A 25,525-nucleotide genomic window follows, 5' to 3' on the forward strand; every position below is an offset into this window, starting at 1 on the left:
ACACTGAATGAATGAATGGGTGAATGAATGAATGAACAAGCAAATGAGTGAATGAACCAATAACCAGAGATTATTAATAATGTGGATCTGGACCTCTGCAGACAAGCGGGAACTAAAGATAGCCACGTGGGTGTTCTCTATGGAGAAGTAATTGTTGAGGTCTTGCAGGGTGGGTGTAGGCAAAGACTGAGAAAAGAATCTTGAGGAATATCTACATTTAGGAGAATGAAGACAAGCCAGTGAAGGAGGCAGAAGAGAGAGCCAAGTGGTGGAAGGAAAGTCAGGAAAATGCAGGATCCCAGCAAGAAGGGAGGACAGTTTCGGGAATAATGTGGTCATCGGGGCTCGGTGTGGCCAAAAGGGCAAGGCCTAGGGAAGGACCTCTGGGTGCGAGGCTGGAGACAGACAGTGGTCAGCCCTGCAGCCCCTAAGGGTGAGCGCCACGTGTTAGAGGACACAGGAGATGGCGGAGACTTTGTAGTGAAAGGCAGAGACTCGGCAGGAGCTCAGAACGTGGCCAGGTCAGTGGCGTTTCCAGAGCAGGTAAGAACTGGGCACTACAGCAGGAGAGGCTACAGTGGAGTCGAGAACACCAGCAGAAGCGTCGGCTGTGGCAAGGTTGAAGGACACTGCCCCCCACCCCCACCCTCCACCTCGGCTTCCATGTCCCCACCACCAAATGTGCTGCGTCCGTACAGACAGGGTGCTGTGGAAGATCTCGGACCACCCCCGCCATCAGGTGGCATGCTGAGAATGGAGCCTGGGCGACATCCTCTCTTCTGCCTCGGCCTCCCCTGGCCGGCCCTCTCTGGTGCAAAGGTGCAGGACCGGACTGTCCCCCAAGTCCCACAGTTCTGTCTCCATCAGCGGGACTGATCACCATCACCTGTCATTTAACGGCCTTATCTTTCTTCCTTGTCTGCTCTAGATGCAACCGCTCTCTGTTCCCTGCCCCAATGAACATCTGCACTAGGCCCAAGCCTTGGAGTGATTTACCTGAAGAGTGACACCATTTATTTGGAAACTACTGTGAGTACATTATGCCGCCAGTGAAAGGCTTCTCAGTTCACTCAGTTTAATTTGGAAAAAAACACAAAAAAACAAACACCCTCACACAATTGTAGACGCAGATGCAGCCGTAGATGGCTTCAGGTCTTGATCGCGGTGGGGCTACAAGACTCGAGGCTGAGGAGCCCGAGGAGCCCGAGGTGGCCCTCGGCTGCCAGCCTGCAGCACCTGCCCTGAGCAGGAGCACGCCTCCTCACCAGATGACGCGGGGCCAGATCCTGGCATCCCTGGTGGGGCCTGGCACTGTTCTGCTTGGTCGTCTGCACCCGCGCCGGACGTGGTGGCAGCTCCCAGCCGATCTCTTGGCCCCTTGTCTCCTCCTGTGCCACTCTGTTGAATCTCACCGCAACTTGTCCTTTCATGCCACCCTGGTCAGGTCTGGGGGCCAGCTTTCCTCCTCGGCATCTCTCTGTTGTCTGAGTCGCATCTCTGAGCTAATGCCCTTGCTCCTTTCGGGGGCCAAGGCCCTCCCTGGGGACTCGGGGCTCCTTCAGCCGCATCTCTCACCCACTGCTTCCAGCTCAGCCCTGCCCTCTGGATGCACGGCTCTGTGCTTGTGGTTGAGTTCCCTCTATGTCAGACATTTATGTCGGAGAATGCAGGGCAAGGTGCACAAATAGGTTGGGATATGAGGCATGATGCCTCCAGGACAATACTTACGAAAGATTGATATCAACTATTCATTAACCATTGCTAAAAGTAACAGATGAAGAGATGCTTTTTTTTTTTTTTAACTGAAAAAGCCAGAAAGTTAAATTATTTAGAGGCTATGCATGCAAAACAGCTCAATTATACATTTTAAGACAAAACCTCGTTCTAGTTGTATTCTCAGGTTTTCCTATCTATGGTATGAGGCGGGTCATGGGATGGTGTTTTATAGACCTCTCTGCTACTGGAAAATGCTAACCCTGGGAGAGTAACATCCCTGTTAGGCTTTCGGGTAGGATTTTCACATTCATATTTTCTATGTCTTTAGCTATTTGGGCATAAATCATACACAAAGGGACAAAGCCAGAGTTTTTGTTCCCCTTTAATGCTTTTAGTCACCTGGATTGTAATTAGTGGCAGTGGATGTGTAGGTGACAGGCAGGCTTGCCTGGCCAGCACGGAGATGGGGAGCACCAGAGTCATCTGCAGTACTACTGGGTTCAGGGGCTGGGGACCAAAGACACGACGGAAGATCAAAAATAGTTCCTCCATACCCATGTGAGGAACTTGCTTGTATAGACACCTTCATTCATTCATCCTCAAGCTGAAGTGCAAGGAGTGCCTTAGAAATTCCCACGTCTGATGGTTTTCTGGGTTTCTCTGCATTACAGGGTAACTATACTAGGGCAAGTAACACAGCTGTGCTAGGGTGTAGTCAGGGTCCCCAGGATCGGTAGCCTTTGGAAGAGGGAAGAGTCTTTACCGTTCCTACCTTCTTGCAGAGAACTCAAATCCACACCCAGGAATCAGGACCTACGCTTTCCTGAAAATCATAGGGAGTCCCACCAGTGAGCATCTGTTTCTGCCGTAGGAAGCATTTTACCTGTGCCCAACACCAGTACCTGCTTTCAGGCTTACAGGTCCTACCAGGGACAGATTAGGCTCTAATCTTTGCAAGCTCTCTCATATTTAAAGAAGAAACAACAATAAAGTTTCTGCACTTGGCTAGGTACAAAACCAATAAGGTGAATAAACTATAAAAATGTGGACTAATTACAAAAATGTGTCCAGGGTTGACAGTGCCCTGGACCAGGTCTCAAGGCTTAGGGATGGGAAGGGAGGGGACAAGTGTTAGATTTTAAAACCTACCCACTCCCAGACCACTTACACAACCATACTCAGCAGCCCTGCCTACTTCTCTGGATTGTTGTGATAATTAAATGAAATAATATGCGTATAATGTCTGGCATAGCAGAAGTGAATATATTTACTCGACCCACTGAAATTCACTGGGCAATTTACTCTGTGTCAGACACTGTTCTGGGAACTAGGGATGTGGCCGCCAACAAAACACACAAAAATCCCTGCTCTCACGGAGCCCGCATTCAGCTTTCTCCCCCGTAAATGGCAAATAGACAAAATAGGTACATGGACGCTGAGAGAACTGACTTCACTTTATTTTGCTGTGTCTTTCTTTCCAGAAAGTAAAATTGAGACGGAAGGGTGAAGGAAACGGAGGAGGGAAAGAAGAGGTCCACTGATTAGTATCCCCTCTGTACACACACAAAACCCCAGAGCCCTTCTCTGCCCTGATATGTGGCCCAGGAGGCCGGCCTCTCTGGACTGCACTCCCAGGCTCTCCCCCTTTGAACTGGGCCGAAAGGAACATCAGTAAAGGATGTGCTGGTAGGAGGAGAGTGAGGGCAATGTACCCCCCTTCCTAACTGCAGTTCTGACTAGACTCCGAGAATGCCATGCCTTCCTTGCCCCTTGGATTTAACCGTTGAAAGCTGACATTCACAGCATTCCACCGCTGCTAGCCCTGGCGCTTCATCCCACCCTGAGCACCCCACTACCTCCTCTGTACCTCACTATACAGTCCTTATATTAAACTCTCTCCAGCTAAAACCTTTGAGTGTGCCCACTGTTTCTTGCCCGGATCCTGACTGATACAGCGAGGGAGACATACACTGAAAAACATTATAAATCGGCCTTGCCAAGAAAATTTTAAAAATTGAGAGAATAAAATGTTTTAATTACGAAAACATCTTAAATTGATCTGAGAACATTAGACCAAGTAGTAAAAGGATAAATTGTAAGGAGACGTGATAAGCGTGAGTGCCAAAGGTTGGCTTCGACGCACAGACCATAGTGCCCAGGTTTGATGGGCTTCCAGGGCCCAGTGTAGCTTGCTTGACCCTCAAGTTCGAGAGGGGCTCTTGGTGTAGCAAGAGCAATGACAAACAAGTGAACAGAAAGTGTCGGGAGCGTGATACAGTAAGATCAAAGTGTTCAAGAAGAGATTGCTTATCCTTAACATTCTTTTGCCTTTGCTACAATGACAGTCCATTTGCCCCTGACGAAGTCTAGACATTAAAAAAGATTACTAAGGTCGAGGAAGTGCCTCCTTATAGCTGACGAAAACCGTAGAACTGATGCTCTCTCAGAGCTACCATCATTGAGCACTGACCATGTGCCATCACTCTGCCAATCGCTTGACACGAATTATCTCATTTAATCCTCACATCAGCCCAAGGAGGTAGGTATTATTACCCCATTATTTCCACTGAGGCCCAGAGAAGCACAATAATTTGCCTAGGGCACTCAGATACTTGATGGTAGAGCTGGGTTTCATTGGCGGTGGGGTTGGGGGGGCATTGTTACACCTCTGCTCTCTGATCCCCTCCCCAAACACTCTCCTGAGCCTTTTCAATGTTTTGTTGGGAAAGAGAATAAAGAAATGGTTACCATTCCAAAAGAAAGGGGGGGGGGGAAGGGCACTGTGGGTCTAAATTGTCATGATTCAATGACTGAGTAATTATTTATCAAAAGGAGGTTTGACTAATTCTTTCCTATCCAGCAGGCTGATAAGTGGAAGGTATGTTAATGTGCAGGAGAGGTGGGGTGGGGGGGCAGTGAAGAGAGAAAATTGGGAGAGGGAGATAGAAGAGAGCACTCTCCTCTCAACAGCCCCGGGAGCCTGATAAGAGCTCACACAGATACAATATTTATTTTCCATATGTTGTAGAAAGCATTGCCATCACTGTATGTGTGCAATATGTGCAAAGAAGTGTGAAATATATACATCAAATGCCACCGATCTGGTTAATTTCCACGCATTTAACATGCCTGATACCTACTATCTCATCAATATGTTTCAATGCATATTTCTTTCCGCATGCAATATGTCTGGTAAGGAAAGAGCCAACATCATCCACAACCTCACTCACTGCTGTGTTTCAGCCCAAAACTTGTTGCCAGGACCAGCCCAGTGAGAGTTAAAAAACCAGCCACCAGTCCCCCTAAAACGCCTTTCCAGTTCTTGAAGTGGCCCTTTTTCTCTAAGAGAAATGTTTGCAGTGGGGAGATGGAAATGTGTTTGTTCTCTTTGGACAACTAGGAGATCTTCAGTGAGGATGTCAGAACTGACCGTTTGAAAGGCAGGTGCCTGCAGCCACACTTTTTTTTTGAGCGCAGGGTTCCACCAGTGTGGCGGGAGGAAGTGCACAATGATTGGTCTGTTTCTCTGTGGAAGTGTTCAGGGTACACCCAGTTTTGCTTTGCATATATTTACGAAACATCTGCCCTTTTCTTGTTCTTAAATCCTTCCCCCTCACCAGCCCCCTTTCCCCTTTCTCCCGGTTTCTTTCTTCCTTGTTGTTGGCTTGTCTAACTTTTTCACTGGAGCTTTCATTTTCCGGTTGAGGGGCGACTTCATCAGAGTGTATAATTTTAACATTGGGGGAGGGAGGGAGAGAGGGAGGAGAGAGAGGGAGAGAGAGAGAGACAGAGAGAGAGAGAGAGGGAGAAGGAGAACTGAAAAGAAAGAAAGAGGCTGAGCGGCCAGAGCTTGGCAAACCAACCTTTGGCATGGTGACCGGGAGGAAGGTTCTGGTCTGGTCGGGGAGTTTGCCTCTCCCACGTGCGGCCCGAGTAGCCTGTGGTGCTGCTGCCCTCTAAAGGCTCCAGGGAATAATGCATAGCCATGGAGGCTTGGACAGACTTGGCCTCAGATGTGCCGTGTTTATACGATTCTCTCCGCACAGCCAAAGAAGGTATTTTCAGTTAATTACTGCAGGACTTGCCTTTTCCTCCTTAATAAACTATCAGCTGCAAAAACGGGGCAACATCACAGCACCTGTGCATGTCTGGACAGACTGCTGCTACGTTTCCGTGTTTCTCGGCTCCAGAAAAAGGAGTCCAGCAGAACTATCAGAGGGGGTGAGATGAGAAATGGATTGCTTCTAAGGACAGTTGGTGGCTCTCCGTTATCTGTGCAGGTGGAAAAAGCCCAGTGGTATCAGGATGAGCAAATGAGGGGGTGAGCCAGAAGGTTGACTTTTCAATATTTTCATTGGTAGAGGTGCCTTCCAGTGCCTCTGTACTGCGAGTGTTCTCCATAGGTGATCCTTGAGACAACAGACAGGAGGGTGTGGAATAAAATGCCAGGTAGGAAGCAGGATCAAATTTAGGGAAGGAAGCAAGGGCATTTATATAAAGAACAATACCATTTTGCAGTGTTAAAAAAGTAATATTGGTTGTTTGGTCATATACTCATGTTTGAAAGAGGGCTTTTTCAATTTCCTGAAACAGAAATCCAAAACTAGCCGAGGCCTTGTCAGTAAGCATCAGAAATAAATATTAAAAAAAAAAAAAAAAGAGTTTTTCTGTTAAGTGATATCTACCATTAGTATTTCATCCTGATATTTAAAGGACTCATGAGGACCAGTCCAGCTTTGTTAAGCAAAATGGTCCTACTCTTGGGGCTCCTGTGGCTCAGTCAGTGAAGCGTCTGCCTTCGGCTCTGGTAGTGATCCTGGGGTTCTGGGATCGAGCCCCGCATCGGGCTCACTGCCCAGTGGGGAGTTTGCTTCTCCCTCTCACTCTCCCTCTGTGCTCTCTCCGTCTCTCTCTCAAATAAATAAAAACAAAACAAAACAAAAGAATAGGGAAACTTAATTGGGATTTAGACGATGACTGTTCTCAGAATATACCTTGAATTCTATTCTGCTTCACTCCATCAACAAACAAATATTGAATGACAGCTTTTTTAAAATTTCTTTTAAAGATTTTATTTATTTATTTGACAGGGAGAGACACAGCGAGAGAGGGAACACAAGCAGGGGGAGTGGGAGAGGGAGAAGCAGGCTTCCCGCCGAGCAGGGAGCCCGATGTGGGGCTCGATCCCAAGACCCTGGGATCATGACCTGAGCCGAAGGCAGATGCTTACCGACTGAGCCATCCAGGCACCCCTCGAATGACAGCATTGTCGAAGCTACTCTGCTTAACAGTACACACTAGAGAGCAAACTCCGAGAGGATAGCAACCAGGCTTGCTGCATTCCCTAACCTATCCTGACACACCATAGGTGCATGATATTTTAAGATGAATATGTGACTAGATGAATGGTGCGAGGGAAGAAGGAAGGAAAGAAAGGATGAACACAGGGAATTAAAAAATAACTAAGACATTTTCTCTCAGAGAGTTTACAGTCTCATGGGGGGGCGGATAACCACGTAAATAACTACTATTGAAACAAAACTTAGCGAGTAAAATAGGGAGAAGTATAGATTTTTTTGGAATTTCAGAGAAAGGTGGGACGGAGTTGAATTTCAGAGAGAAAGAGACATTCCATCTGGTAGAGGTAAATCAAGACAGTTATAAGGTGGAGACAACCTTTAATAAGTAAGAAGGATAAATATGACTTCAACAGAGTTGTAAAAGGGACATTCAAAGCAAGGGAACTAACTTGAACAAAGATGTAGAGCCAAGGATGTAGATACCCCAAGACGTTCTGGGAATTTTCAAGAACTTTGAGAGTCCTGTGTGGCCAACATGTGGTCTATATGCTAGAGCATATTTAGGACTCATTTGGGGTGCTGGGCTAAACTGATTTTCTCCGAGAGGTCAAAGAGGATAGAGAGCCAGTAAATAAACAACAGTCTAAATAAAACTGTTAAGGTGATAGTGGTGGAAATGGAAAGGAAACATGGATGTGAAAAAATATGAAGGAAACAGAATTGTCAGGACTTGATGAATTGGCTTTAAGTCAGAGAAGGGTGTTACTCACCTACAGTTTCCAACCTGATGACAAAGCAGGTGACAGACAACAGTGATGGAAATAGGGAGGGGTCTGAGAGGGGGCACTGGTTTCCAAGAATAAAGAAGAGTTGAGCTTTGGAGACTTTGATCTTGGATATTTTCTTAAACTGAACACCAGAAACCGGGCTTTGGAGGTCCACGTAGACACTCAAGACTTGGGGTCGGTTCCATCGTCACCCATCCAACAAACAATTGGTAAAGCATTGCAATTCATTGCTTCTCTTATATTGGCCTACTCCATGCTGAAAAATATGTCTGAAAGCTTCCCCTCTCTCTTCATCTTTACCATGCTATCTCTGCCTCCTGCCCTCTGAAAAAGCAGATTTGATTTCACAACCTGTTGGACCAGAAACACAGCATGCTAATCATAACACCATATTCTGCGAGGGCAGATTTAACTACCCCGTACAGCAAATTCCGATACAAAATATTCTGTATGACAAGTCCATTGCCAGGCTTATAGAAACAAGAAAAACATGGAAACAAAGCTACTTACAACAAATTCTGTTGCACACAAAGTCTTCCACCAAAAAATAAAATAAAATAATTTCTCTGGTCACCATCCACATAATGATAGAAAGAGGCACAGAGCCAAGGAAATTGGAGGGCATGTGCAGGGTATGACTAATAACCCGGTTTGGCTGGGACCTAAGGTACATGCAGTGTCAGCTAAGTATTTCTGTGTTTATGTCCGTTTCATCGTCCCGAAGAGGAAGGACACCAGAGCCGACTGGTACCTGAGCTCTTTTGCTTCCTATTCCTGACCTCAAGCAGCAGTGGGCAATAATTACTTTCTAGTGCCCTTCACCCATCTCTTCCTCCCACCCCAAACACACAGTCACCCTCCCATACTCCAGAGTCATGTACTAAATCAACAAACAAAGGGAATCTTCAGCTTTGGATGAGTAAAGATTTGGAATAGAGGATCTCCGTGTGACACCTTACCGCTTTACCTGCTAGAAGCTAAGCTCATCTTTTCATTTTTCATTTGCTACTTTAACAACAACCTGCATCACTACACTCTCATCTATATAGCCTGCAAATTTAGATTGTGATTGGAAATTATGTGTTAATCTAAAGTAAAATCTAATAACAGCAAGAAAGTTGAATGTTCCATAATGCGTTCCATGAATAGAAACTTCAAGCTGGAAGGAACCTTTAAGGCCTTCTAATCCAAGCCCTTTATTTTACAGATGAGGAAACTGAAGCCCAGAGAGGTGAAGTGAGGTGCCCAAGGCCACACAGCAAGTTAGAGGCACAGCTAGTACCATAGCTCAAGTCTCCTGACTCCCAGTCCAGTGCTCCTCCCATTACTCCACGGGTCCTGTCTCTAAGCTTCCTGACAAATGCTAGAACGGTAAACCTCCACTAGTATTTTTCCAGACCATGTTAAAACTCTTAAGGGGGAAAAAAGGATGCTTTCTTGGATAATGTCAGCCATACGTAGCTCAATCTGTCTAAAGTTCTGGGACAGGGTCTTTTTATGCAGCCAACAGAGTCCAAATGTGGTGCTGTTTGCTTGGCCCATATGCTTTCATGTGTTCCCAGTTAGGCCATTACTGGAGGGAAAAAAACAAGAATCAGCTTGTTTTAAAACAAGGGACATACTGGACTCCCTCCCATCCCCCCTCAGAAAAAAAAAAATCAAGTTATCTTTAACAGATTCTAAAAATGCCTTTTCCCAAATATGCAGTCAGTTCCTTCAAAGGGCCCTTTGTTTATTTTCAGGAAGAAACCCAAGACAGCTGAAAACCAGAAGGCATCTGAGGAGAATGAGATTACTCAGCCGGGCGGATCCAGCACCAAGCCGGGCCTTCCCTGCCTGAACTTTGAAGCTGTTTTGTCTCCAGACCCAGCCCTCATCCACTCAACACATTCACTGACAAACTCTCACGCTCACACCGGGTCATCTGATTGTGAGTACACCAGTGAGGTGATGGTGTCTTCGTGGCGCTTGGAGCGGTGTGCTTCTCCCCTGGGTTCTGGCTTTTTTTGCGTTCCGAACAAGCCATTTCCATTTGGTCTTTAGAGTAGTCAAAGGGAACTTGCCTCCATTTTGATTCAGCCAACGTCCATATTTTCAAAGCTAGAGTGTATTTTAAAACCAGGTGTCCAGCCACTTGGCCTCAAAAGGCTGATTCATTCTATATGAACCACATTTTCTTTCATAACATTCACTCAAAAAAAAAAAAAAGAAAGTTGGGTTACCGTTTTCTAATTATTCTTTTGTCCCCGCGATCTGAATAACAGCACTTCCACCATGACTAAACTGAACCACCAAATATGGACCTCAAAAAGCCAGTTAGACACAGGAAACATCCATTTTGAAATTACATAATACAAGTCAGCTTTGCATTAGTTATTGGAGTCTCATTTGGCTTGGCTGAATTTCCGTCCTTCCAGTTTTTAATTTATTTTGAAGTGGTTAAAGGATAGCATAAATTTACAGAAGAAAAGAGAATGGCTTCCAAGAATTCAGAATCCACCCAGACTTCACGTAGCCAATAAGAATTCAGGTTAAAAATATTTTTTAATTAAAAAAAACTGCCTACGGGCTAAATTTGGAAATGGGCAGCTTAATGAGATCGTCGCCATTGAAATCACTCCATTGCTGTTTATTTTTGCTGTCTTCCCACTAATCGGGGAGTCACTTCTTCAAATTCTATTTTAAGAAGTTGATAAATCATTTTTCGGAGCTTTTCTCTTTTTGAAGTGTAGCCCAATACTTCAAAGAGAAAGGAACATGTGTGGTGGGACAGTGGAAAGGAATGGAATAATTTTGGGGTCTGACCTGAAAGAATATTCCTTTTGGTGTTAAGATACCCAACAAGTATTCTGAACTGATCTGCATACAGGATGTCTAGTAACAGGCAAAGAGCTGGCGTGTTCTTCTTTAGAAGGAGGAAGAATAAGACCAAGACGGTTTTGTTTTCAAAAAAGGACTCCATTTATCCTGTCCATGGACACAAGCATCCTTAATTAGGAAATGAGAGTCTAAATCTCCTTTTGTTATTTTTCTGACAAAACAAATGTAAAACTCTGCAAAGTGGGCAAGAAGTGGATGCGTCTGGGCGGTTCCATTTCCTACTTGCTTCATCATCATAGTGTCTTAAGTAAAGGGACAAACAACCCAGGGGTTGAGGTCGGGGTGAAAAGGAGCTTGTTCTTCTGGTGGCTGGTCCAGCTGTCACTAGAAAGTGAAACGAGAAAGAACGGGATCCGAATCTCTAGAGCCCGTGTGATTTGTACTAAGTTGCTGCTTCTGTAGAGAGCCCTGGGGATCAGGAGCAAGGACTGTGTTCTGTGGACCATCATAATAGTAACATCCTTGGCCCTTCTTGCTTGGCAGTCTCCAGCCTAATAGTAATTACAGGAAGAACTGGAAAATCACATGGCACAGTGCCCGTAGGCATGCGCGCGCTGTCCCTACCTACCAGGAAGGTAGCCCATTCCTGTGGAGAAGGGCCTGGAGCTCCTGCACGCACACCTTCATCGCCTGGCCTTCTGCCACACCTTATGGGGAAGATTACATAGAATGGCCTTAGCCCAGAAATCCCCTGTTGCAGCAAAATGAATGTTTTGCTGAATAGGGAAGGCACCGGGCTTCATTTATTGTACTTTACCATAAGCATCCTCCAGCCAGGTCTCGGCATTAGCCTGGAATACGAACAAGAAACCGTATGAGCGTCATGCTACTGTACAGCTCAGAAGTGGCCCAGAGGGAGCCAGGAGATCGGAGCTCACAGTGAGGTGTCCGAATGCAGTTGGAAGGAGGACAGACAGGGAGGAGACCCCTAATCTCCAGCTGCGTAGAAAGTCATTCCGATTTTGCCCTTAAGATGTGTACGTCCTCTCTGTCCTAACCTGTTGATGAAATCGATATGCTTTTCTCCAAATATATTTGGATCGTAGTTTGTCCTGATTTGAGCCTAGACTTAGAAGAAAATTGTTTTTAGGAAAGATTCACAGAAATCTGTCCATTTGGAGATTGCTTGAGAGAAGACAGGAAAGAGGTTTATTTTAAGCTGTTAAATTTTTTGGATGCTCTTCTTGCATTCAAGAAGGTTTTTTTGTTGTTTTTTTTTTTTTTTTTTTTTACTTTCAAATGTCATTCTTACCATAGATTAATTTAAAAGCCTAATTTCTTTAAGGTAAAATATTCTGTTCCTATTTAGAACTAACAGATTTGGGGCATTTAAAAATAGTGCCCTTGACTTGTTAGTCTCTTTAACTTCAGAAACATTCCACCAGTGTGTGGTGTTCCAAGCTTTCACAAGTGCCTGAATTTTTATAGCACCTTTTTATTTGTTATGTGTTTAGCAGAATTATTCTTAGTCATGCTCTAATGCCCATTTCCTGTCAGTCATTATAATTCTTCCCAATTTACGGGTAGGAAAACTGAGAAAATTGACACTTCTGTCGATGAATGACTTGCTCGGTAGTTAACTCATTCAGATAGTGAGGGATGTTTATGGATTTGCTCTTCCTGTAAGCAGCCTGAATTCTCTGTTCCAAGCCCATAAATGGCATTCTTGAAAATGTGTACTCGTATTGGTGACTGAGTTCTAAAACCCTGTGGATCAGCATCCCCACAAGAGAGTCAGCTCTGCCTATGAACCAGTAAGAGCGGGTGAGACGTAGTGTTGTCACCTCTGAAGGACTCAGGCCAATGTTTTAGACAAGTCTGACCCCTAAAATTCTCAGCTGGCTACTTAACCTGCCCAGCGACTTCAAATTTTGCCAAAGATCCCAGTCATATCCAAACCAAGAAGGAATAGGGTTGAAAAATGCTTCCCCTTGTGAGATGGTGAGGTTACTATCGCTGCGGAACTGGGTGCTGCTCCATGGCCCACCCACTACCAATGACCTCCTAGCGACGTTCCCCCGTGACCTCCTAGCTTGCGGCCTCTTCACTGTCTCCAAAAATCCAGTGGTAAACAAACTCCAATGACGAGAACGCAAGGCGTTGAGATGAGTTTTGGAATGCAGAGGGTACGAAAGCCCTAGGTGTTTGACAGAATGGTTCCCTGCTGAGGAACAGGCTGAGGAAGAGGTGAGCCGAGCTCTCTCTTCAGACGTGTAAAGAGGCCTAACCCGAGTCAGCAGAGCAGAGGAAGCCCGCCCTAGCCTGACAGCTCTCAAGCTGCGGCACGTCACAGTCGTGTACGTGTGGCCAACTCGCCCAGAACCACGACTCGCGTGCTTCTTCCATTTTGTCTTCCCCCAAATAAGGCTTCCATCGAAGGGAGAAGCGACTCTCCCCCCTTTGGCAGTGCTCCCGACTTTTGGCCGCGGAGCCACCTATTCTGATGTCTTTGTTTGGTTGGAAGCCGACATCCCTGGTGACTTACCTTCCGGTGTTTTGCACTGGCCTCAGCAGGCTGTCTCATTTGCTGTGTCCTTGCCAAGATGCACTTATGCATTAACAGTTTTTATTTATTTTTAATTTAACCTTTACACATTACCAAACTGTTGTGTGGGTGGGTTTAACTTTAGCTCCGTAGGTAGCATGACTGCTGGGGCTGAGCACCGTCTGAGGAGACTGCTGGGCCCTTCCTTTCTCTCTCTGGCCTTCCACCTTCGCCGGTCTGCCCCCTCCCGACCCTTCACTTCCCCTCTCCCCCCCCAACTTCCATCACCAGGCCAAGTCCCCGAGATTAAAATTTTTAGTACACTTGGTTCAGTTTGAACTTTTAAACAATTTTTTTTAAGAGAACAAAACAAAGAGGATTTTTTATGGCAAACTCCATTAATGCCACATTAAGGCTGACATTTTAATTACCCCAAAGTCAGGAAATGCAAAGTTCAGGTTCCCACAGCAACAGAAACTGTCCCCTTGAGTGCCAGCACCACAGCCGATTCTTTCTTTCCCTGATTACACAACACCAGGCGTGGGGACATTGTTTTGTCTCTGTGTATGTGGAAAGGAGCACGGTTTTTACCCTTTGTCTCTTTCCTGTAACTACAGTCGAGGATATGGGTCTTTAGCTTCCCTCCCCAGACCATCTATATGTATTATCCTGGAGCGGGAGACCGTTATGGCCCTACATGTGCACACGGACAGAATTAAAGTTGCCGTGGGAACATTAACTCTGCTTTCCGGACTTCCGTGCCAGTCACATTTAAACCATAATGTTGTAATTTTTGGCATGTAATAAATGTGCATTTCATGTACACAGACAGAAAGAAGCATAAAATGTATTTTAAAGAGCAATTAATTACTAACTTTGTGATTAAAAAACATTTGGTGCATGTTCCTTCCCATTTAGCATCAGCTGCTGGTCTTAGCCAGGCCTAATAGATGACATACTGCGCCTCATCCTGTATTTCAGATGTACTTACTGTATGTTCCTGTTCTTCGAGATAATTAATTCCCTTAGTAAAGCTGTAGGGGGAAAACAAAATGGAAAGAATATGCAAGCATGTAAATAGGGTAAGGGATATTTTGAAGGAAATGATTCATTTCTGCAAATAAACCTCTTAGTCCCTGATAAAGAGCCAGAAATCTGCTAAGTGGGTGTAGACAAAGGTTTCTGGCCACCTTAGAGCATCTGGTCCAGGGCTATAGGAACAACTTGAAAGCAGATTTCCCACTGAATTCCGGGCATGCCCAGTGGGGGAGTGAGTTTACTCTGTAATAACTTTTCAGGCTTCAGGCTTAAAAAGTTATTTTACTCTGTCTCTGCTCTTCAGTTTATATTCAAACTGGAAAAGAAACGTTGTAGGGAATCGGGTAAAATATGGGCTTTGCCAAAGAACCCGATTTAGAGCATAGTGTTGTCTCTTCCTGGATTTGAATCTGGTTGGCCCGTTTGTGTCGGAGAAGGACTTGTTTCAACATAAATGTTTGAACAAGTTTGTGAGTAAAAGAAATGGGTAGCAAGACACTGAAGGCACAGTGTCTAAAATCACAAATGCTTGGGTGCGCATTCGAAACTGGGTGAGATAGCGTCTCACTGAGAGGATGTGTCGCTTGGACTCTCTGGTAACGCTTTAAGGGGAGCACGCTCGTGAAGAATTTGCACCTCTGTTCTTGCTCTTCGTTTGTTCTCTCTCCTGTCACGCATTCCTTTTTGTTCAGTTTGATTGTGTATGGTATTCAACCTTTAAGAAAGACACTGCAGTTTTACAGGGCTCTGATTTGCTTTCACTTGGGCTGTCTGTATGTGTGAATGTATGTCTGTATGAGTGAAAACTGCTCAGGCAAGTTTGAAGGTCTCCTTGGCAAATTTGACTGTGTGTTCAGAAAGTTTCCAATCAGAAAGCTGATGCAGTGTAAAACCTTCCAAAAACTTCCTGAGGCACCTGTTCACATGAAAAGATTGGATTTCTGCTGGAGGTGCTCAGAAGGCAGTGTTTATAACCGAAGATCTTTGTTTGGAGTGCCAAAAAATGAAAAACATTTTGGCCCCCGAAAAAACTCCATAAATGTTCAAAATGTATAATCAAACAAAAGCTTCATTTGGATTCAAATGCGTGTATCTCAGCAGATGTGTCTAAACTAACTGGAATCCCACAGGAGCAGATGAACTGGATTTGGGTATGTCTTGATAACTGAGTTATTCTTAGGCTTTGAAAGGACAAAAATGGTCCATCTGTGAAGAACCGTAATAGAGACATGGCAAAAAACAGCATCCTCTGAAAGAGTTTATTTATGGAATTTAGGACAAGTTGGACAATCCTGAAAACATTTTGGGGTCACACTAATTTGCAGAAGAAATATAATCAAAATGGGCTGGAATGAGCAACCACAGATAGCTATTATCCTATGGCTTTGCTATTAATTTTCTGCTAGATTCCGTATCAGTTAAACAGTAAATAGAGCATCTTTGGTATAACTGAGTGTCCTCATTGTCCCCCGAGTGCCCTGCATCCCTTTTTATTCTACTTCCTATAAAGAATGACATGTTTACCTTTTCATAGCTAACGGTTTCAACTATCTTTCTGCTATGTTGTTAGCCAAGCAAACCTCTTACCTATAAAGTGTGGACTCATTTCTTTAAAGATAGTCTTGCCCTTTATAAACAGTCACCTTTCTGCCTCTGAGTTAATTGATACATAATCTCTTACTTTTATTACCTTTGATGCCCTCTTATTTAGAGGTTTCAGTGCTTAGTCCAGCACTGTGCATCAGAAGGCCAGTTAATGTTTTTATTTGCTCTAATTCCTAGAGCCACTACTTGGCACATCTAGGAACACGTTTATTGTTAAAAGTCTTTTTCTTGAAGTTTCCTGTCACAGTCTACCTCTTTTTATAAAATTGTCCCTCCTTTTAATAAAACTTGTTGTGTCTCTACACTGCTAATTTAACTGGATGTCTTCCATGGTCACTTCCTGCAATAACTTCTAATAGTCCTGTACCCTTCATGCACACATTCCTTCATTTAGTCATTCATCAAATACTGCTGAGCCCCTGCTTCTATGCAAGTCCTCAGTGAGCGCTAGAGGTAAAGACAAGACTCCGTCCCCCCAATTTAGGAGCTCAGTGTTCCCAAACACCTGGCTAAAACTAGAAAACTGTGACGGGGGGTGTACAAATGCAGTATTAAAGTGTTTCTGAGGAGGGGGCCTGAAGCAGTGGGAAGGGGACATTAGACCTGGATCATGAAAGAGCAGGTGTGTGTAAGGTGAAAGAAGGGGAGGGGGAATGGTATTCCACACAGGAGGAACAGAAGCAAAGCCACAGAGACCAAAAAAAAAAAAAAAAAAAGGGTGTTTTTCAGAAAACAGAGCAGTTCAGTTATGACACTCAGACCTTCTTAGACTTCATCTCATTTTAATATAAACCCGTGGGGCACTTTATATTTGGGTAACATTGCCTGTCATGGAAATTCAGGTGGGCTGAACTGCATATCCTTTCTAGAGACATTTCCTTCCCAATTAAAAAATAAAACAAGACACCCACTTATTTTCTAATAGGCACAAGTGCCCTCTTTCATTCAGTCAGTAGATGTAAGAAAGTATTGAGGGACCTAGTAGTAATTTACTGATGAACAGATTTCAAAATAACTTTTCTTACTGAGAAAGGGTCATTCTTAGAGCCACAGAGTCCCTTGTAAGTGTCACGCTGGAACTCTGTCATTGACTTGCGGTCTCCCCAGGTTCTCGCAATCTGTCCTCTTCTGAAATCCTCCCAGTTCCCCTTGCAGATCTGGTCTCGTGACCCACTGCTTCAAGCTGCTCCACGCCATATTGCTCTCCCAAATATTGCATGAGGGTGCCTATGATTGTCCACATATAATTGTTAAGACTTACTGCTGGTTTTCAGGGCTCTGTTCTTCATCTTGCCATCCCATATCCTGCTAGAATACATCTTTAATTCTTACCTGCAGCTGCTAGTGACCGTTTGATATGTGCTTCCTCCACGCGTGGCAAATTTCATTATATAAAATCCGTGTTCCTCCATATCTGTCAGGGATTCTCACATCCTGACTTAAAAAACAAAAATTGCCCTCAGAGAGGGATCATTTAGGATCAGTTGAGAGCATGCATGAAGACTCTCAGAATTCCTTGCTTTAAGAAATTTCAAGTCAAATCCGTCCACCAATCTCCTCACATCAAGTTCCACAGTCGACTCAATCCCCTGTTAACTCACCGGCTGAATAAGCATTTTTCGCTTTTCTCCTGCCTCTGTATCCTTTGTTCCCTCTAGGGAATGTGTACCGGTGAGTCCTTTTTATCAGCACTGGAAGAGATGAAATGTTACCTGATCTAAATCCACTATTATTCAGATGAGGAAACTGAGGCCCACAGAGGGCAAGTGTCCTACAAAAATGTTTCCACATAGTGAGTCGAAGAGCTAAAAACAGAACCCCGCTCCTTCTCCCGCCACACTATGCTGCCAGCTACCCAGTTGGCTTTAAGGAGAACTTACGTTTTCTGGACAGAAAGAGAGTCAGGACTGTTCATCTACCAATTTACTGAATGCTTTCAATGTGGAGAACCAGGCCTATGTATTGTGTAGGATGCAGTTTTATAAACTGGAAACCTCTGTACAGAGATTTGGAATCTCGTAGAGAAGATCAGATGCCTTCACAAACAGCTACCTTGCAGAGTGGTTAAAGATACGTCCTGTACACCTGGAAGCACCACAGCATTGATTCAGTCACTTGGCAAGCATGTGTAGGGTACATCTTATGTGCCTGGCCCTACACGGACTTCTATGGGGATACAAAGGTAGAGACAACCAGACCTTGCCACCAAAAACCTTAAAACTTAGTGCATGTCCTCAAATCACCATTATCTGAGAAAGAAGTTGGAAAGTTCATGAAATACATTATAATCCAGTTTATAATAATATCCAGTTCAGTTTATCAGGAAAGGTTCCATTTGAGCTCTCTTGAAAAATGCAAAGAATTTCTTTGGAAGTAAGGCATGAGGGTAAGGGATAAGGAGTCTACATTTTGGTATAAAGCTGCGGACAGGTTTTAAGTAAGGGCTGCCATCCTCAAGACTTTGCTGTAGGAAGCTCTAATTTAGCAAGGGTGTGGAGGGTGCATGGATGTGGAAGGGGTGGCTGGAGGGAGGAGAGAGCCTGGGAAGCTTTGTCAGTAGTTCAGACTTTGGGTAACCTGAAGGGGGATAGTGATGAGCCAGGTTCAACAGACTTTGTGGATGAGGGTAGACAGCTCTAGGAACTGATTGAGTGTTTGTTAAGAGAAAGGAGATCATCAGAGCCAGCTCCAACATATCAAAAAGAGGAGACAAAAGGAAATGTTTAGAGGAGTAGAATACAGTTCAGTTTTAAACAATGCTGAGAATGAGACACCAGGGGTAGACCCAATGGAGACAATTAACAGAGTCACAAACAGGGTAGTGGAGTACAGCAGGAAGATTTGAAATTAGGGCTAGCGAATGCTTTCACCAAGAAGCCAAACTTGGGGACGCCTGGGTGGCTCAGTGGGTTAAGCGTCTGCCTTCGGCTCAGGTCGTTATCCCAGGGTCCTGGGCTCGAGTCCCGCATCGGGGTCCCTGCTCTGCGGGGAGCCTGCTTCTCCCTCTGCCTCTGCCTCTCTCTCTCTCTCTATCTCTCATGAATAAATGAATAAAAATCTTAAAAAAAAATTGTTAAGAAGCCAAACTTGACACCATGAATATGGGAGTAAATTCAAAGAAGACTGTTGAGAGAAAAAAGAGAAAATAGAATACTTACAGTGAGTGGTAAGAAAGAGAATGAGGAACAGCAAAGGAGGAGAAGAAAAGAAGGTCTGAGATATAGGAAAAACAGGATAGTCCAAAAGACCCTCAGGGAGAAGGGGCAGCAGTGTTGGGTGCTGCGGACACCAGGGATTTGTGGCTTCCTGGTGGCTGTTAAGAGAGCAGAGTCAGATGCATCACAAAAACACCAAAAAAGGGGGTTCAAGAGCAAAGAGAAGATCAGCGAGAAAGCAACAACTCGGCACTACTTTTTAAAGAAGTTTAGTACTTTACAAAGAAATAATGAACAGGTGATACAAAAGCAGGGTAGGGAATATTTTTATGATACAAGAGTCTCAAGCCCATTTATAGACTAAAGAATAAAAACCAGTATTAAGGGAGACTCTGCAATTAAATAGGCGAGGTGAGAGAGAATTAGATCTTCCATGTACACAGCAATTGGAATGATAATATATGAAAAAGAAATGTAAAGTCACTACCCAAGCCCAACAAATCAGTAATTGTATTATTTTAGTTCTTTCTCTCCTCCTTTCCAGCATGGTTTTCTCTTCCTTTTAGCTAATAAGAACGAATGCTCATGTCTTCTTCAGATGCCTTCACAAATATTCACTAATCCTTAGTAATCTCTAAGCATTAGCCAGAGGACAGGTACCATATACTTTGAGCACTAAAATTTTCCCAATATTTTTAAAACAAATTCTCTTAAAGCGTAATCTTTTTGAAAATGTCACATTCTGAGAAATTCTTTTATGACAGGTTCAATTCAAGTCGCTCTGTATTACTGACAACAAATTTATGTGTTGTTCTCATGTACTTCTTCACTGTCACAAGACATCCTCAAGTTCACTATTTTGTGGAGATTTTTTTAAACTTTTTACTTGGTCTATATTGTTCTCTTTGATGGCTGAAGACATCCCTAAGGCCACTGTCACCTGGACACACAGTATCTGCAATTACTTCTACTTCAAGATGCTGTTCTGGAACCAACTAAATCCAATGTTACTTTCCTCTGCTATTAAATTACTTCTAGAACAAATAAGAAAATTATTTTATCGCTGCTAGAATACAAAAGCAACTGCATGGAAGAACTGTGAATATGAGTCTTTATCATTTCACAAGGAAGAATGAATTCATAGTTGATGCCAAAATGGACCTTGAGTTACTCTCCAACTCCAAAAAAGAATTTCTTCCTACTCATTTATCTTCAGTGGTTTTAACTAGGTTCATGTTATTGGTTTTATACCAAGATCTCATGCAGTATTCAACCAGGCATACATGATTTTTAAGAGTGCTTGGTGTGATATGAAGAATACCACATGAAGAATTGCAAGAAGTGAAATTAACTTTGTCATTAATTTTTTGGTAATCATTTTCTTTTCTGTATAATCACTGATTGTCTCTTTGCCTCATATCTCAACTGGGTACTTAGATATAAAGGAGACAGTAAAAGGAAGGTATATATGCATTTGAGCTACAGAGCAGAATTCCATGTCTCCTGGAAAATACACATGCAAATTCTGAACTTCGACCATTAGATGATAACTCCAGGGGAAAGGATGTATAGCCTTTCCTCAGGGAAATACTGTAGGTCTCTGCTTGGTAGGATGGGGTGGTTAGGATTTTTTCCCCCAGTTTTAAGGAAACCCCCAGAAATCTGGTTTATTCCATTTTATTCCTGACCTAAGGGTCCCAGAGGAAAGGTTGGATCCTGGGTTTCTGAAGTAGACATTAATCCTAGGTTAACATGCTGAGAGGCATTCCAAGCAGACCTGGGCACTGTCCTTGGGCAGTGATACAGGTGGGGCCTTCATACGGAGGCTACCCTCTCCCTCCAGAAGAAGGACTCCTCTAGAAGAAGAAATGTTGACCGGAAGGCTTGGTATTATGGTACCATGACCGGGCCTCCCTCTCAGAATCTATGAACCTCCTAAGAAGATACGCATACAGGCATGCTTGCCTATGTGGGTACTGTTCTGGGACACAGTGTATAGCTTTCTTTAGGCTGGAGTCAGAGAACGAAAAGAAGGAAAGAGCCACTTCCCCAAGATATATCCCAAACAGAATCTGCATGCTCAAACCTGGCCCCCAAAAGTAAACTAAGAAGCAAGTCCCATACGAACATCCAAACGTGGACTGGTTCCTAAAGAAGTCCCTCCAAGATGCCTGCAGGGCAGAGGCAGATGTAATAACAGACTTCTAAAGCTATTTCTTCATTATCTGATAATGGAATAGATTTGGACCATGTGTTGCTCAGAAAATGTGTTCTCACCCCCACGGTCTATGTATGTGCTCTTTTTAACGTGAACTTCCACCTATGAATGCATTTTACATGTCTTTACCTAACCTCCCTATATTTCCATTTCCTCATGTGCATAATGAGAATGCAAATAGTATCTGTCTCCTGGGGTTATTATAAGGATTAGATGGAATGCTATATGGAAAGCTCCTAAAACAGCACCAGAAAGACAGCCAACACTCAGTGAACTTGAGCATTAGCTCTAGTTTAAATGTTTTAAATTATTAAGTAAATATGTACTAAAATTGATGTAACATAAATGATCTATGTCATAGTAGCAGGGCCTGCATCCTCCCCCCCCCCCCCCCGAGAGTGACTGAGGAGAGGCCTGCATCTGTAAGAGAGCATGTGGGACAGTGACCCTCCTCACTTTAGGAAAAGGCCACTGCCCCTCTCCTTGCCCCTTCTCGGATTCAGGCCCAGGTAGACTGAGAAGCCTCTCCATTATCTTTTTGCCTTCCTTCATTCCCTCATTTGTCTTGGTGTGGGTTTTTGTCCTAAAATTGGAAGAGAACTAATATTTACTAAGCATCCACTGTGTGTCAAGTGCCGTCATTCTTACAAAATGTTCCATTTTAGCGATAAGGGAACTGCAGCTCAAACAAGTTAAAAAATCTTTCTGAATGTTTTCTTCTTGGTATAGGGAAGGTTTAGAGTATTATTAAATGATATGACAGTAGGATAGTCTTGACCTATTAAGTTCCTTCTTGTCCTCAAGTGCGTTCCAGTCAATGAGAGATTTTCGAATTATAGGGAAGGGATCTGTGTGCTGTCTTAGCTCAGGATAAGTCATCATAGAAGCTGGACCTGGCCCTGCTGTGCATCCTCCTTCCATGGGAGCCACCACCCAGCACTGATAGCTGAAAAGGACAAAACAGCAGGTCCTTAGAACAGGCAAATGGCTGTGCTGCCACATCCCAGGGCCCTCTCCGAAGAGACCTGCTTACAACTAAAGAAACTCATCTTTCATCTTTTTGAAAGACAGTCTGCCTGATGGCTTCAGAGTATTTTGAAATAATTGAAAATAGAGGCAAAGTGAAAAGAGTAAATGTGTTTCACTGCAGAGAAGGATTGCTCTGAATCACCCAGCTCACTTACCTTCTTCCAATCCGAAGCAGTTTGAAGGAGTTGAAAAATATATATATAATCTTAAGAAATTCAGTAAACTTGTTGGCTCATTATACCGAGTAAGCCTTTCCTGCCCTGTGGTGCCCACATAGTTTTTGGTAATAGAGATCATTTTGGACATTTGCTTCTCTTAACTCCGGAGCATTTTTGCAGCTGAGTGTAACATTCCAGGGACACGTGGGTATGGAACTTGAGCTATAAGTCTCTTAGTAAGAGGTGCAGATCAAATGCTAACCTAGACTGTACGAAGTCTCTATAAATCCCAAGTCAGAGCTTTAAAACAGTGACGTACTGAGTTGTGATTTCTGCATCTCATATGCAGGACTCCTTAATCATATGTTGACACCTAATCAGCAGAATCCAAAGACACAAATTAGGTGGTACACTATTTACAGAGGAAATATATGTGTAGCTTGAAAAGAAACAATCCCTCAGGGTTGCAGTCCCACCAAAAGAAAAAGGAAAAAAGTAGCAGTTGCAATCTGAACTCTCAACATTGTAGCCAAGAAAGGAAAGAATATAACAATAGAGTAAGAGAGAGTCAAGACAGAACATCTTAGTTAAAGGAGTCTAGACCTTCGAGAAATATGTTTGAGAAAGATTGAGAAGAAATTCTAAGTAAGACAAATCATCCCTGTTCCTCAAATAACATGCCGGCAATTAAATTATTAAATGCTTATTTGGACCAGGCAGAAGAACTCGTGAGGGCAGAAGTCCTATCTTGTTCACTGCTGGATCCTTAGCACCTAGCAGAGTGCTTGGCCATAGTGGTTGCTCAGAGAATATTTGTTGAATGAATAAATGAATGAATGAATGTGGTGGGGAAGAACGGAGTGAAAGGAAGGGTAGATCATGTTTGTGAGTATTTTGCCTGTTGGTGAAAGTGTAAGTATGGATGTTTTACTGGGTTTTTTCACTTCAGCAGACCTATAAAACGAAGTGCATCACAGATACCCTCTGGTTTCTATGCTGGGAAAACAGAATGGTTTTCCGTTGGATGTAGGCTGCTACATGTTTTGATTCTAGTAACAATATGGCAGGGTTAAGGTCAACTTTGTAGTATAATCTGGTGCCTGTTTTTGATAGATATCATGAAAATAGATACTTATTTTCAAGATGCTCAAACAGATGATTAGGCGAAAGCTCCAGCAAACCTTGAAACAAGAAAAAGGCAAGGTTTTCCCACTCCCACCTCCCATTACTGTACCATCCTACAGAGTTTTCTGCAACCCCACGCCCTCCTCCTTGTTTCACCCACTTCCCTGGTCTAATCCTTATCTAGGGGACACCGCATGTGCTGTCAGTCTAGCAGAAGGCAGTTCTTGGGAAATCCACACCCCACGCAGTGCTCCCCAGCTCCTCTCACGGGACTGGCATGATTTGATCAACAGCAGGCAGGCCCAGGGCGACAAGCGCTTGGCTTAGAGTCCCAGTGTCCTCCTGCTGGAAGGGCCCTCCAGAGAGTTCTTCACACCCATCCTCCCTCAACTGGCTGGACACTAGAAGAATGTGTAGGAAAGCAAACTCCTGGCTGAATGAATGGTGGATTAAATGAATGAGAGAGGAGTTCACTCCTCCGGAGTCTCCACCATACTACTTGAATAGAAAGCTAACTTTGAAGCTACTCTGTTCTCCATGGCACGATTTTGTATAAACTCAGCTTTAGAATATGGTTGCCATCTGTGGCCAGTGCATAGGACTAAGGAAGCACCGGGGTGAGTAGGAGGGGGCCAGGAGGGAAGAAAAGAGACACTTAAAATGAGCTAATGATCTCCTTTGTGTTGGAGTCTAGGGTTCAGAACTTCAGTGCTGTACTTCAAGAACAAAACACCAGTGTGTCTTAGACCACACCAGGCGCCGGTACATCAGATGAAACCTGCACTGTGTGGTGTTCAGTCACTGAGCCTCAAGAAGCTCTGAAAGTGAAATTAAAGGAACAAACCGGGGAAACTGAAAGGAGTAAAGGCTTAGGGAAAAACACAATCAGGAGGGCTCTGCAGATATGTGTCTTTGGGGTTACAGTAGTTCAAAAATGAATCTACTAATTAAAGAGTTGGAAAATGCTAGAAATCCCAGGAATTTAAGGATCTTTAGAAGAAATGAGATACTTCTCCATATACTCTGTGTACATTGTGATCCTTTAGTACAATCTCAGGATGCAAGTGACCTGGCTATTGTGCATTGTTGCACATTTAAATGGTTGATTGTGAGTTTCAGACAGCTCTACTAGAGCATTGGGCGGGTGGTCTTTTAAAAATAGAAAAAAGCTGTAAAGCAAAGCCAAATAAGACCAGCGAACATCTCTAAAAGGCAGTGAATAGCTCACAGAGCTTCCTAGTTTCCCTGATCTTATCTGTATAAATTGTTGGTTATGGCACAGAATCATATGGCTGATTTATATACTGAAACGACATGCCAGAGAATAAGAATTCAGCTGAGGATATACACTAGAGGAGAAAATGATTGCAGCAGAGTTAACTTGGCTTTTGAAAAAGGTTAGCTAGCTGGTTAAGTGTAGCATCTGAAGGCAAGTGTTGTTATATGTTTAGCAGTAGTTCTGTATCTCAAGTTGGAGAAATTTCCAGGGTAGGGGGTTGGAAATCCTGTTGGCCTTGCAAGGAAAGAACCTCATCAGAGATATATGTAATAGAAGTTTAGAAGTACTGACAATCCTAGGCATGCACAAATCACTTTACAGAGCACGAAGTGATGACCCAGCAGGGCATCACACTGGTGCCTAAGAGCGGTAAACATTTGTTGGCTGCACGTACTCTAACCTTGACTTGCCGCCGTCTACCGTCCGGGACAAGACACACAACTGTGACTCGACGACAATTAGAATGTTAGTACTGCCCTAAAATCTGTCAGGTATAGCTTCTCTTCCTAAGAACCCAACGTGCCTCCGTATTTTGTTTTATTTCCCCTACTACATCCCTGTGAAGCAAATGCATCTTCATGTTACAGGTAGGATAACTGGTCCACAAAGAAATAACTTAGTTCTTTGTCTTTAAATTTGAAATGATTCAGAATCACTATATGACCCTGCTCAATGTACTGTTTTTCCTCATTATGTTAGGTTTCCAGGAAAAGGACCTGTTTTGTCTCTCTCATTATTATTTTTAATTG

At 43.7% G+C, this 25,525-nt stretch overlaps 1 protein-coding gene across 16 annotated transcripts in view; it reads left to right on the plus strand.

Moving 5' to 3' along the window:
• ZBTB20 (zinc finger and BTB domain containing 20) overlaps positions 1–25,525 on the plus strand; it is an 804,401-nt gene that overhangs the window by 729,362 nt on the left and 49,514 nt on the right. For 13 of the 16 annotated variants that reach the window (XM_035000119.1, XM_035000121.1, XM_035000122.1 and 10 more), the window contains 3 exons: positions 929–1,029; positions 9,012–9,175; positions 9,547–9,734. In XM_035000119.1, coding sequence (XP_034856010.1) covers positions 9,165–9,175; positions 9,547–9,734 — 199 coding nt within the window. In that variant the 5' untranslated portion in view covers positions 929–1,029; positions 9,012–9,164. Of the gene's footprint in view, positions 1–928; positions 1,030–6,917; positions 8,014–9,011; positions 9,176–9,546; positions 9,735–25,525 lie in introns of those variants that run through there. The other 3 variants (XM_035000136.1, XM_035000135.1, XM_035000134.1) reach the window with 2 other exon arrangements.

This window comes from Mirounga leonina, unplaced genomic scaffold (genome assembly GCF_011800145.1).
Source record: "Mirounga leonina isolate KUSES-001 unplaced genomic scaffold, KU_Mleo_1.0 Mir_115, whole genome shotgun sequence".
Classification (NCBI taxonomy): domain Eukaryota; kingdom Metazoa; phylum Chordata; class Mammalia; order Carnivora; family Phocidae; genus Mirounga; species Mirounga leonina.